The 12,568-nt window shown below is 42.4% G+C and overlaps 1 protein-coding gene across 2 annotated transcripts in view; it reads right to left on the bottom strand.

The window, feature by feature from the left end:
* The window catches only part of LOC126272156 (retinol-binding protein pinta-like), a 139,868-nt gene that overhangs the window by 53,515 nt on the left and 73,785 nt on the right, over positions 1-12,568 (bottom strand). For both annotated transcript variants that reach the window (XM_049974788.1, XM_049974789.1), the window contains exon 4: positions 4,528-4,777. In XM_049974788.1, coding sequence (XP_049830745.1) covers positions 4,528-4,777 — 250 coding nt within the window. The remainder of the gene's footprint in view (positions 1-4,527; positions 4,778-12,568) is intronic.

Here is a 12,568-nt window from a genome sequence, read left to right as displayed (position 1 = left end):
TTATCGTCATGATTGTCTACTTTTCAGTAGATGCTCAAGTATTGTAGGTGCATTGACATTAAATACATTTGTTACAGTTTAGCGTTTCAACATTTAGAACGGCTGGCACTGGTGTGGAGTGGATTGGGGCTATCTAGTTTGTGTGTGTGTGTGTGTGTGTGTGTGTGTGTGTGTGTGTGTGTGTGTGTGCGTGGGTGGGTGAGTGGTCATTCTAGGCATCTGTGTTCCAGTCAGCACACGGCGTGTGGCGTGGGGTGTCCTTCATTTATCTCCTATTGATTAGTGGGGTTTACATACCTTTCTGCTGGGAAAGCACCGTCGCTTCAAGGCAGGCTGGGTGTCCCTGCTCCACTGGTGGAATAGCGGTTGGCCACAGAAAAAGGCACTTGGTGATAGCAGTTGACGGTCTGAAAAAGCCTGTGTCCGACGCTGGTGGTGGGAGGGAGGGGGAGGGATGATGGAAGGTGAGGGCCTCTTATTTGCGGCAGTTTGTGATCATACATTGAGGAGATCACACGTTGAACTACTGCCTACTCTCCAATCTTTTAGGATGACGATTTTCCCCAGAAGATGTGTTGCATTATGATCCGTTCATTATGAGTGCAATTTTTTTCACAATTTCGATGTGTAATGAGAACAGCGATGCAATTTCCATTAGTTGTGGTAGTCTGTATTGGCCTGAATTACCTCGGCTACAGATTGATTGTCAAGCAGGCGTCCATAGCGAAATCTAATGTCAAACAACGATAGATATAGTCGTCAGTTGTATGTTCACAGTTAATACACTTATTAAACTCCTCTCTGTCCAACACCAGCACCTCGTCAGTTGAACATACACTCCTGGAAATTGAAATAAGAACACCGTGAATTCATTGTCCCAGGAAGGAGAAACCTTATTGACACATTCCAGGGGGTCAGATACATCACATGATCACACTGACCGAACCACAGGCACATAGACACAGGCAACAGAGCATGCACAATGTCGGCACTAGTACAGTGTATATCCACCTTTCGCAACAATGCAGGCTGCTATTCTCCCATGGAGACGATCGTAGAGATGCTGGATGTAGTCCTGTGGAACGGCTTGCCATGCCATTTCCACCTGGCGCCTCAGTTGGACCAGCGTTCGTGCTGGACGTGAAGACCGCGTGAGACGACGCTTCATCCAGTCCCAAACATGCTCAATGGGTGACAGATCCGGAAACCTTGTTGGCCAGGGTAGTTGCCTTACACCTTCTAGAGCACGTTGGGTGGCACGGGATACATGCGGACGTGCATTGTCCTGTTGGAACAGCAAGTTCCGTGGCCGGTCTAGGAATGGTAGAACGACGGTTTCGATGACGGTTTGGATGTACCGTGCACTATTCAGTGTCCCCTCGACGATCACCAGAGGTGTACGGCCAGTGTAGGAGATCGCTCCCCACACCATGATGCCGGGTGTTGGCCCTATGTGCCTCGGTCGTATGCAGTCCTGATTGTGGCGCTCACCTGCACGGCGCCAAACACGCATACAACCATCATTGGCACCAAGGCAGAAGCGACTCTCATCGCTGAAGACGACACGTCTCCATTCGTCCCTCCATTCACGCCTGTCGCGACACCACTGGAGGCGGGCTGCACGATGGTGGGGCGTGAGCGGAAGACGGCCTAACGGTGTGCGGGACCGTAGCCCAGCTTCATGGAGACGACTGCGAATGGTCCTCGCCGATACCCCAGGAGCAACAGTGTCCCTAATTTGCTGGGAAGTGGCGGTGCGGTCCCCTACGGCACTGCGTAGGATCCTACGGTCTTGGCGTGCATCCGTGCGTCGCTGCCGTCCGGTCCCAGGTCGACGGCACGTGCACCTTCCGCCGACCACTGGCGACAACATCGATGTACTGTGGAGACCTCACGCCCCACGTGTTGAGCAATTCGGCGGTAAGTCCACCCGGCCTCCCGCATGCCCACTATACGCCCTCGCTCAAAGTCCGTCAACTGCACATACGGTTCACGTCCACGCTGTCGCGGCATGCTACCAGTGTTAAAGACTGCGATGGAGCTCCGTATGCCACGGCAAACTGGCTGACACTGACGGCGGCGGTGCACAAATGCTGCGCAGCTAGCGCCATTCGACGGCCAACACCGCGGTTCCTGGTGTGTCCACTGTGCCGTGCGTGTGATCATTGCTTGTACAGCCCTCTCGCAGTGTCCGGAGCAAGTATGGTGGGTCTGACACACCGCTGTCAATGTGTTCTTTTTTCGATTTCCAGGAGTATATATATGTATATGTGTGTGTGTGTGTGTGTGTGTGTGTGTGTGTGTGTGTTCGTGTGTAATGCATCAAATAAACCTAGCATTTTTGTGTTGATGACATATTTTTATGGACGTTTTAGATTTTGAATTAAGAATGACACACTTGACAAGCACTGTGTGTTTTATAGCTCAGTTTGGTACTGAACCATTTTTTTGAGAGTCCATTGTGCCTTATACCACGTATGGTATAGGTATTGAACGGTGAATTTTTACAGGTGCCGCTTAAGCTGTAAGTTCATAAACATTGTGTGTGTGTTTGTGTGTGTGAGACAGAGAGAGAGAGAGATGAAGAGCATTAATTTATACAATTCAGGTGAAGATGACGTATTTTTAGGTTCCTTAACTCTATTGGTAAAAACAGAACCCTTATAGGATAATTTTGTTGTCTGTCTTTCTATCTGTCTGTCGGTCAAAATCCCCTTTCCTCAGGAATGGGCAGATACATCAAGTTGAAATTTATCTCATATATTACAGTATTACGTTTCACGGTACCTCGAGGGTGTAAAGAAATTAAGCTTCTAAGACATTGCGATCAATATGGCCATTTATATCATATATTTTGATACTTGCAAACTCACACATTAAAACCTATAGAGCACTTCCCTTTGCGATAAAATAATGAAATTCGGTGAGACGGAAGGTTCCACAGTACAAGCTAAAGAAAAAATGCGAAAATTGTTAATTTATAACTATAACATACGAAACGAAATTTTTGGTCATTTGTTATGTGACCATCTGTTCGCCCATCTGTTAAGAAATCCTTTTCTCAAGAAGGGGTCGACTTATCATGTTCGAAATTTACGATGCTAACGTCTTCAGTCCCTTGGCGGTGTAATGTAAGGTAAGCTACTGCGTCAATGCAGTCAAAAGATACGACCACTTGTGTTACTCGTTTTGTACTTCAAATGCACTCATGAAAACAAAAAGGATGTGTCCCGTCGACCTACAATCATGAAATTAGGCAAAAAATAAAGTTTTATAGTACAAGCAAAAGGGAAAAAAGTCGAAAATTGTTCATTAGTAATTAAATGACTTGAACATTATTTTTTGTCATTTGTTGCCCTACTCTTTCTGTTCTTTCTTTGAGGCCCCTTTTTCTCAGGAATAGGTAGACTTTTATCGTGTCCGTATCTATAGCGATAACAGGCAGAAATCGTCGAGGTCCTCGATTCCTGGGATGGGTGAACTGTCTGTATAAATGATTGAGTCTGTATGGAATTCTAGGTGCGTAAGCCATACTTTTTGATACTAAAATACTGTAGTACCCACTTTTTTTTAACATGATAGCATTTTTCACTGTTCTCGTTAAGCTGATGTATTTTTAGACTTGGAAATACCGTAGTATTGATATACTTTGTGTCTTACAGAGCAATTCAGAATTTTAGATAACTGACTTGAGGGTCCATTGTGCATTACACAAAGTTTAATACAGTGGTCGAACGACCGAAATGGCGAGTTACACCAGTATAGTCAATATCTTCGTATATTTCTGATACATCATCCAGTAACTGTGATTTTGAAGCCAGTCTACGCGAACTACAGGTGAAGTGATAGTATTTTTGACATGTAACTACTGTAATATTATCAATATCCTCATTTTTGAAAATAGCGCTTAGTTCAGGCCATTCAGAGGCTTTTGAGCACGGTGCCACAATGGCTGCTAGCTCAAGTGAGCTAATTTCGAGTTTTCGAAATTTTTTGTGATTGAATTTTTTTCGAGTATCCCAGTAGAACAACAGGGCAAGTTCCACCAGCTTGCTTTATTTAATTTCCCACCACCGTTATCTTGATGATGTCATGTATTTAAGATGATGTTATTGGCCTGATATGTAGCCAACGACCATGAGCACTTGCACTTTTCAAGTCGTTCAAATGCAACGATTGTCAGTTACTGCAATCGTCAAAATCTCGAGATTTTACTCAGGCCTGCTGATGCAAGGTAATGAAGAATGTTTTATACAAGGTTATCTACGTCTATATCTGCACGATTTTTCTGCAACTGACACTTAAGTTCGTTCTCAGATTTCAGCCCTTGTCTAAAGCTGTGATTTCGATATGTAGAAATGCTAGCAACTGATGTATAATTCTAAAGGATGGTGTTATTCGTCTCATCTTCTTATGTGCAAATTACATATACAGACCAAATTCTGCTTAAATACTGCATGTTGCAAGAAAGCTAATATTTGTGACGTTTGAACATTGTATGTGGAACAATGTTTTGAAAGAACCTACCTTGTAACCAAATTCCATAGCACGTATGATGTTGATATCAGAGCGGAGGACGTGTCCGGTATGTACGTTCTTCAGGTCGAAGATAACGATGTCTCCAAGGGAGTAGTCATCAAATAACATCAAGTCGAGGTCTATGGAGCCGACTTTTCCGTATCTTATCCACGAGACCCACGCAGGGTCCGGGTCGGGGTCCGCGATGATGTGAACCCGGTACAGCTGCTCCGTGAGGCGGGGCATCGTCACCAGCTTGCTGTCGGCACATCATAGGCACCACAGTGAGAGGTTATCCACACGGTCTCACAATAGTATCAGCTGTACTTAACTTGCTGTGTGCCCTAAAACCAAAACTTACAATTAGGTGGGTTTAGGCGTAGTTGTACATTCATGTTCAGAAAAAGTAAAACACCTCGAACGACTAGAGACAGGACATGTACATTAAGACGTTCTGCAGAAATGATTAGAGTTCCAGTAGCGTCGATCCATCATGTGTCCTGTTGCAGAGTAGGCACAGGGTCATGGCTCAAGACAAATGGTTCAAGGCATGAAGTTATCGATGCGTACAAGGCGCGAATGGCGTTCTGCACAACCTGGTTCCAAAGATCATCTGTGGTGGTTCAAACTGGATGACAGCACGGCACCTGTCGTTTCACCATGCTTTAGGGCCTTCCGTTAACCATTCTACACACACCAGTTGTACTGTCGAAACAGTTCGTCCCACACAGACAGCAGTTTCCCGGATGGATGCATCACATTATCTCATGCCAATAATGCACCCTCTTTCAAAATCTTTGATCTGACGGTACGGATCGCACCTACGTGTGCGAGGCATCCTGCACGTCTGCTCAAGCCACACTGATCCACTACCAATGGTTTATAGCGACGAACAGAGCCACATGCACATTTTACTGGTAGGAGGTATTGCGATGTGATATCGATGTTGACCTTGAAACTGCTGGCTGATATGGTTCAAAAGCTAGCCATTTCCGCTGAACGTGCTAATTTACATGTCCCATGAATATTAACGTCCTATCTCTAGTCCTTCTTTGTCATCTGTTTTTCTGAACATGAGTGTCCGTACAAGTCACCTGTGTATTTTGTGTATCCGAGACAGTCAACAACAGTCTCACACACTTCTAACGCATAGTCCTACTAAAAATCATGTAAAACTGCAATGAGTATCACAGTCAATTACAAATATTAGCGTTTTCTTTTTGTGCCCTTCGACGCGTTTGAACATCCCGAGTTCATACTGTCATTCGATTTTTGTACTGTCGTAGATGAACTTGCTGAGATGGTGACAAAAACGATTTCACTTACGAAAAGACCAAACGCTAAATTGTGTTAAACGAAGATCACAAACATTGGAAGAAAAGAAATGGAAATTGAGCAAACCAGGTGAAATCAGAGAAGATGGGAGGAGATTCCGACAGTTTGTGCAGTTCATTTATACAGGGTGGATACGATTGGACGTCAATTTGCAGCACCATTAATGCAGGAGGAAAAGATCAACAATTACTGCGAACAGGATGGGGCAAGTGCCCACACAGCTGGCTCAGAACCCTGGAGCACGACAGTCATTTTATGTCATTCAACAGAATTTTATGTATTTATATCATTATTGATTTAAAATCAATTACGAATAAGGTTGAACTTAATATAGTGCCAAAACTTAACTGATGTTTACTTTAATTTTACAGTGCTAATTTCGAAAAGAATTTACGTATGTCAAAGGTAAGCTTTAATTTCAAAATATTATAAAACAGAAAAGGTTACCTAGATAGTAATTTGATCTGTAGAACTTTCTCCAAACTCTCATAACTTTGGGCGACCTATCATCTATTCTTGTTTAGCACAAACTGCATCAGAGATGTTACACATCAATGAGAGTGAACACAATGTGAAGACGTTTTGACTTGTGGTGAAAAGGGGAATGGATCTGTTCATAACTTTTATTTGCATTCTGAGCTGATATTTGCCCTGTGAATTTAGAACGTGTTTCTGACTGCGTATTGATTAATGTTACTTGGAAATAAAACATCATAATCTGAAAATACGTCACTGACTTCTACCATGCTGTTTCAACAACCCAGGGCCTAATGATTTGTATTAAGACTGTGTTGTTCTTACCGACCCTGGACACAGACTCCATTGGCAATTTGAGTAAATAATTAACAGTATGTATCAAGAGTCCTTTCTTGAATTTTATCTGCAAACAATGCATATGAAATGGCTTGCACTTAAAAGAAACGCCATTTAAAGATAATATTTACAATACTGAAAATTTATGGAGGATCTTTACACTGGGTGCTTAATCCAGGATTATAAACCTTTGTGACTGCAGCATTAATATAATTTTGATGTGTCATAAGAATATTACAAGGATGAATTGAAATATTGTCAGTAAGAAAGATTGCAGAGGAAAATGACTATGCTGGACACCTCTTTGGAGAGCAACAGTTACTCGTAGAAAGACCACAAGTAAATGAAGGTAAAAGAACAACCATACGATTTTCACATGAGACTTCAGAGGTAGGGAGAGGCTAAGTACACGAAGAAACTTAATCTTGGTATTTTGCGAGATGTTGGGATCTCAAATATAGCTAAAATGAACAACAATAAAGAAGCAGAAAGTAAAGCAGCGGTGAGTGGGCAGTAATAGATGTGAGTCAGGATATATTTGGCAATTCAAAATATGTAGAAGTTGATAGAAAACCTGATCGGAGTGATGAACTAAGAATTATCTTAGGGAAAGTGGGAGATATGCACACGAATATGAAACTTGATAGTGGCCACATGAACCATAACAGTGGCCTATTGAGATCTGAACCAAAATTTAATGTCGACAATTTAGTTTCAAGACTAGAAAACTCAGAACCTACCATGAAGACAAACAGTGAGAAAAAAAAGTAATTAACTTACTGGATAGCAAAGTAAATGAAATTAACAGCGAACTCAGTGCAGTTGTTAAAGAAGAACTTTTAGTTGTAGAAGGCAGTAGTGTTCTTGCGCAAGAATCTTGTGTTACTGTAGCCCCACCAAATACTTACCTACCTGTTGCACAAAGTAGAAAAAAATCTGCAGTTAGACTTATAGAAGTGTTAGGAAAACAGTATTCAAGAGCAGATAACAGATCATAGCAGAACTACATATTGAAAATGTATGCTTGATAAACAATAACTCTAATTTCATGTTATTCAAGAATTTCAATAAGTTAATTTAATCTTTGGGAGCTTTTTGTGAAAATGTCGAAAACTGCAATGTGGGTTAGTCCCTACCAAATCAGTGTTTCCAGTACATGCTTTGGTACAGGTTCACAAAAACTCAGATCAAAAGACTTTTTTGTTGAGATTGTGTTGTAATTGCACTGAACACAGCAGTGGTAAACTAGGGGTCTTACGATCTCACAGTACCAACTAATTAAATATAAATGACACACTGTTCTGGGACTGGAATGCAAAATACAACTTTTATTACCTTTTATATTGGGAAACCCCTTACATACGAAACACTGTTTATATTTTTGAAATTTTCACTATATCTGAAGTGTATGATATTTATTAAACCAAAGGTGGAAATGAAAAAAAAAAATTATTAGATTATTTAATCTGTGGTATCCTATGCTGCATTAATGTCTTTTTTTAATTAGATGAAGATAAATAGATTTTGATTACTGTCATTTTGGGAAACAAACATACATACATTCTGAAAAATAAATTTGGATTTTTTCGTAAGAGGATTTCAGACTGATAATATTTTGCTGTGTATTTTGTTTATAGTTAGCTGATGTTGGCAGCCCAATACATCTAGATCCATAATGCATAAATAAAACTTAAGAGAAATGAAGATATTAGATTTTTGCAAGCTGCATCCACTACATTACTGAAGTCATGTCATTATGAGAGAAAGACTCAGTGCGGGAAGGTGTTTGCATATGGAAAGAATAAACCAATTATGACGCACTATGCAAACTAAAGGTTGTATAAAATGTATGACAGATCAGTAACGGCATAAAATAAATTTCTTGGGTCAAAACACACGATATGTAACTATGAATGAATTATAAAAATTATATATAGAGCATTTTTCTACTTCTGGTATATTCATCGAATTAAACGTTTATGGATATTCTGTGGTATTTATATTGAGATGAAGTTTTGTGAACTATTCTGCATTTATGGTATATACTACATATATGGTATACAGAGATTCGAGTGTGCATGGAGGCTTTCCGGCAGTCGTTCTTCCCACGAACCATACGTGACTGGAACAGGAAGTGGAGGTAACGCACTGGCACGTAAAGTGCCCTCCGCCACACACCGTTGGGTAGGTTGCGGAGTATAAATGTAGATGTAGGTGTAGATGTACATGATTCTCGAAAATGACTAAGGCAAATTATGCTACAAGTTGATGTGGAATATTGGTCTGTGGTTATGCTGATGATTTTCGTGAAGAGTAGGCAATGGGTCTAGTATACTTGTAATACTTGATTCTGGTTGACAACCTTGTGATGCTCAACATAATCTCTGTATGAGACAAATTACTAAAGTGTTTTGTATGAATTATAAAACTATAATATGTTAATGCCTCTTGAAAAACTTCTGAAACTGCCTGACATTTTAAATGCATGGCTAAACATAGTTAAAAGTTGGTGGACTATACAGTGTTGAACAAAATGTGGGATCACTACTAATAGAAAGAAAGTTTGTAGGTTACATTAAACTGGAATATATAGGTATAATCATGGTTGTTATATTTATAAAATAAGCAAAAAACTATGAGACTATATAAACAATTTGAAGTCATTTAAGTCAAAAGAATGTCCCTTTCCGCGTGTTTGGGAACTATTGCTTTGTAAGCCTACAGTTTGTTTTGTTATTATTTGGTGACATCACAATGATACTAAAAATGTCATTCTCAAATGCTTCACAATAATACTTTCTTGCTACATATTTGTGTGTCAGATGGTTGTGAAGTACAAGATTTCTAAATTGCCTTTTCAAAACAGTGGAAAAGAACATTTTAATGTTGTAGCGTTTTCTAAAAAAAATATTCAACATGGGGCTTATTGAGTCAGGATGACAGGTGATGACAAATACGTTTCAAGACAAAAAAAAAAAAAAAAACAATATGAGAGAATTAACCAACTGGGGAGGAAATCGGTAGTTGTCATGTACATGTGGAGATAGACTAATGATTTTTAAAAATTCAGAAATTTGGGATGACCTATTCACAAGAGAGAGTTTGACAAATTGAGCAATTTAGTGACCTCTGGCCCTTATGCAAGCAAATATTCATTTTGGAATTGATTGATAGAGTTTTTTGGTGCCCTCCTAGGGATACTGTACCAAATTCTGCACAATTGGCTGTGAGATCTTCAAAATCCCTAGTTGTATGGAGGGCCCTGCTCATGACGCTCCAAATGTTATTAATTAGCGAGAGATCCAATGATATTGCCTGCCAATATAGGATTTGACAAGCACAGAGGCAAACTGTAGGAACTGTTTTATATGTGTGGGTGGGCTTTATCAAAAAATGTTCAAATGTGTTTGAAATCTTACGGACCTTAATTGCTAAGGTCATCAGTGCCTAAGCTTACACACTACTTAGTTATCCTAAGGACAAATACACACACCCATGCCCGCGGGAGGAATCGAACCTCTACCGGGACCAGCCTCACTGTCCATGACTGCAGCGCGATTTAGAGGGCTCGGCTAATCCCGCGTGGCTGTGAGCTTTATCTTGCTGAAATTGAAGCCCGGTATAGCTTGCCATGAAGGGCAACAAAACGGAACACAGAATATCGTCAACGTACCACAGTGCTGTAAGGGCTCCATGGAAGACCACCAGAGGGGTCCTTCTATGAAATAAAGTGACACCCGAGACCTTACTTCTGGTTGTCCGGCCGCACGGCGGGCGACAGTAGGGGTTGGTATCCTACTGCTGTCTGAGGGGTCTCCAGACAGGTCTTTGATGGTCATCGTAGCCTCGAATCTCACTGTCTGGAGTAGAATTGTCTACAGTGGTAAGTCCCGCTCCGAACACAGTGCCAACTACGAATGAATATGTGTCTGTCGATGCCCTGGAGAGCAGTGGGATACCAAAATTGATGGCACCCTCCATATTGAAGTGACGGGCTGGGATGCCATTGAATTTCATAACAGGACTCGTTTGGTTATCACGAGACGTTTACAGCGCAACGCTACGTCGTCGATATTCTATGCTCCGTTTTGGTGCTCTTCGTGGCAGGCCACCTTGGACTTCCATTTCAGCAGGGAAATCCCCTTCTGCTCAAGCGAGAATTTCTGCTGCCTTTTACCACACTGGTCAACTCCCTCTTCGCCAGCAAGACCACTGGATCTCTCCCCAGCTGAGAATGTTAAGAGAACTAAAGTCCTCGAACCAGGTAGGGGTTCTGACGATCCAACACATCAGTTTCTCAGAATTTAGCACGGCATCCCTCAGGAGGCCATCCATCTACTCTATCAATCAGTGCCAAGCCGAATAGCTGCTTCCTTAAGCGTCACAGGTGCACCAGCGCGTTTATGACTTGCTCAGTTTGAGAAGCTCTTTCTCTTGAATATATCATCCAGTTTCTGTGAAACTGCAAAACAAATTGTTTATGTGTACATGCAGGGCACATCCACCAATTTCCGTCCTATTTGGTTAGTTTATTTGTGGTACAGTTTCGTCTCGCAGTGTATTTATTTGTGGTACTGTTCAAAAATGGTTCAAATGGCTCTGAGCACTATGGGACTTAACTTCTGAGGTCATCAGTCTCCTAGAACTTAGAACTACTTAAACCTAGCTAACCTAAGGACACCACACACATCCATGGCCGAGGTAGGATTCGAACCTGCGACCTCAGCGGTCGCGTAGCTCCAGACGGTAACGCCTAGAACCACTCGGCCACTCCAGCCGGCTGTGGTACTGTTATTAACGTGGTTGTATGTACACTGTTCTCGTTCTGTATGGATTGGAGATCAAGTGAAATTTCCACAGTTGTGTGATTATATGAGTGTGCTTCTGTTGACTTGAAAGGCACTATGTTTTGGGCACAATGCACAACGAATGTTTTTTTCTATGCTCTTAAGATATAAAAGCCTGAAAATTGGAAGAAAGGGATAATGTATTTTTTTGCAGTTACACCACTGCCATCTGTCAGTGAGCTTTTAAAATGTATGCCACCATAGTTTTATTCCAAAGTATCTTTTCCTTTAGTGATAGTTGATTTTCTATGTGTACACACATTGAGTACTCAGTTCAACAAATTTTACTATGTTTTTAATAATTAGATGAATTATAATACACTCCTGGAAATGGAAAAAAGAACACATTGACACCGGTGTGTCAGACCCACCATACTTGCTCCGGACACTGCGAGAGGGCTGTACAAGCAATGATCACACGCACGGCACAGCGGACACACCAGGAACCACGGTGTTGGCCGTCGAATGGCGCTAGCTGCGCAGCATTTGTGCACCGCCGCCGTCAGTGTCAGCCAGTTTGCCGTGGCATACGGAGCTCCATCGCAGTCTTTAACACTGGTAGCATGCCGCGACAGCGTGGACGTGAACCGTATGTGCAGTTGACGGACTTTGAGCGAGGGCGTATAGTGGGCATGCGGGAGGCTGGGTGGACGTACCGCCGAATTGCTCAACACGTGGGGCGTGAGGTCTCCACAGTACATCGATGTTGTCGCCAGTGGTCGGCGGAAGGTGCACGTGCCCGTCGATCTGGGACCGGACCGCAGTGACGCACGGATGCACGCCAAGACCGTAGGATCCTACGCAGTGCCGTAGGGGACCGCACCGCCTCTTCCCAGCAAATTAGGGACACTGTTGCTCCTGGGGTATCGGCGAGGACCATTCGCAACCGTCTCCATGAAGCTGGGCTACGGTCCCGCAAACCGTAAGGCCGTCTTCCGCTCACGCCCCAACATCGTGCAGCCCGCCTCCAGTGGTGTCGCGACAGGCGTGAATGGAGGGACGAATGGAGACGTGTCGTCTTCAGCGATGAGAGTCGCTTCTGCCTTGGTGCCAAT

This window comes from Schistocerca gregaria, chromosome 5 (genome assembly GCF_023897955.1).
Source record: "Schistocerca gregaria isolate iqSchGreg1 chromosome 5, iqSchGreg1.2, whole genome shotgun sequence".
Lineage (NCBI taxonomy): Eukaryota > Metazoa > Arthropoda > Insecta > Orthoptera > Acrididae > Schistocerca > Schistocerca gregaria.
The sequence above is the reverse complement of the archived record's forward strand: the minus strand, read 5'-3'. Positions and strand labels throughout refer to the sequence as shown.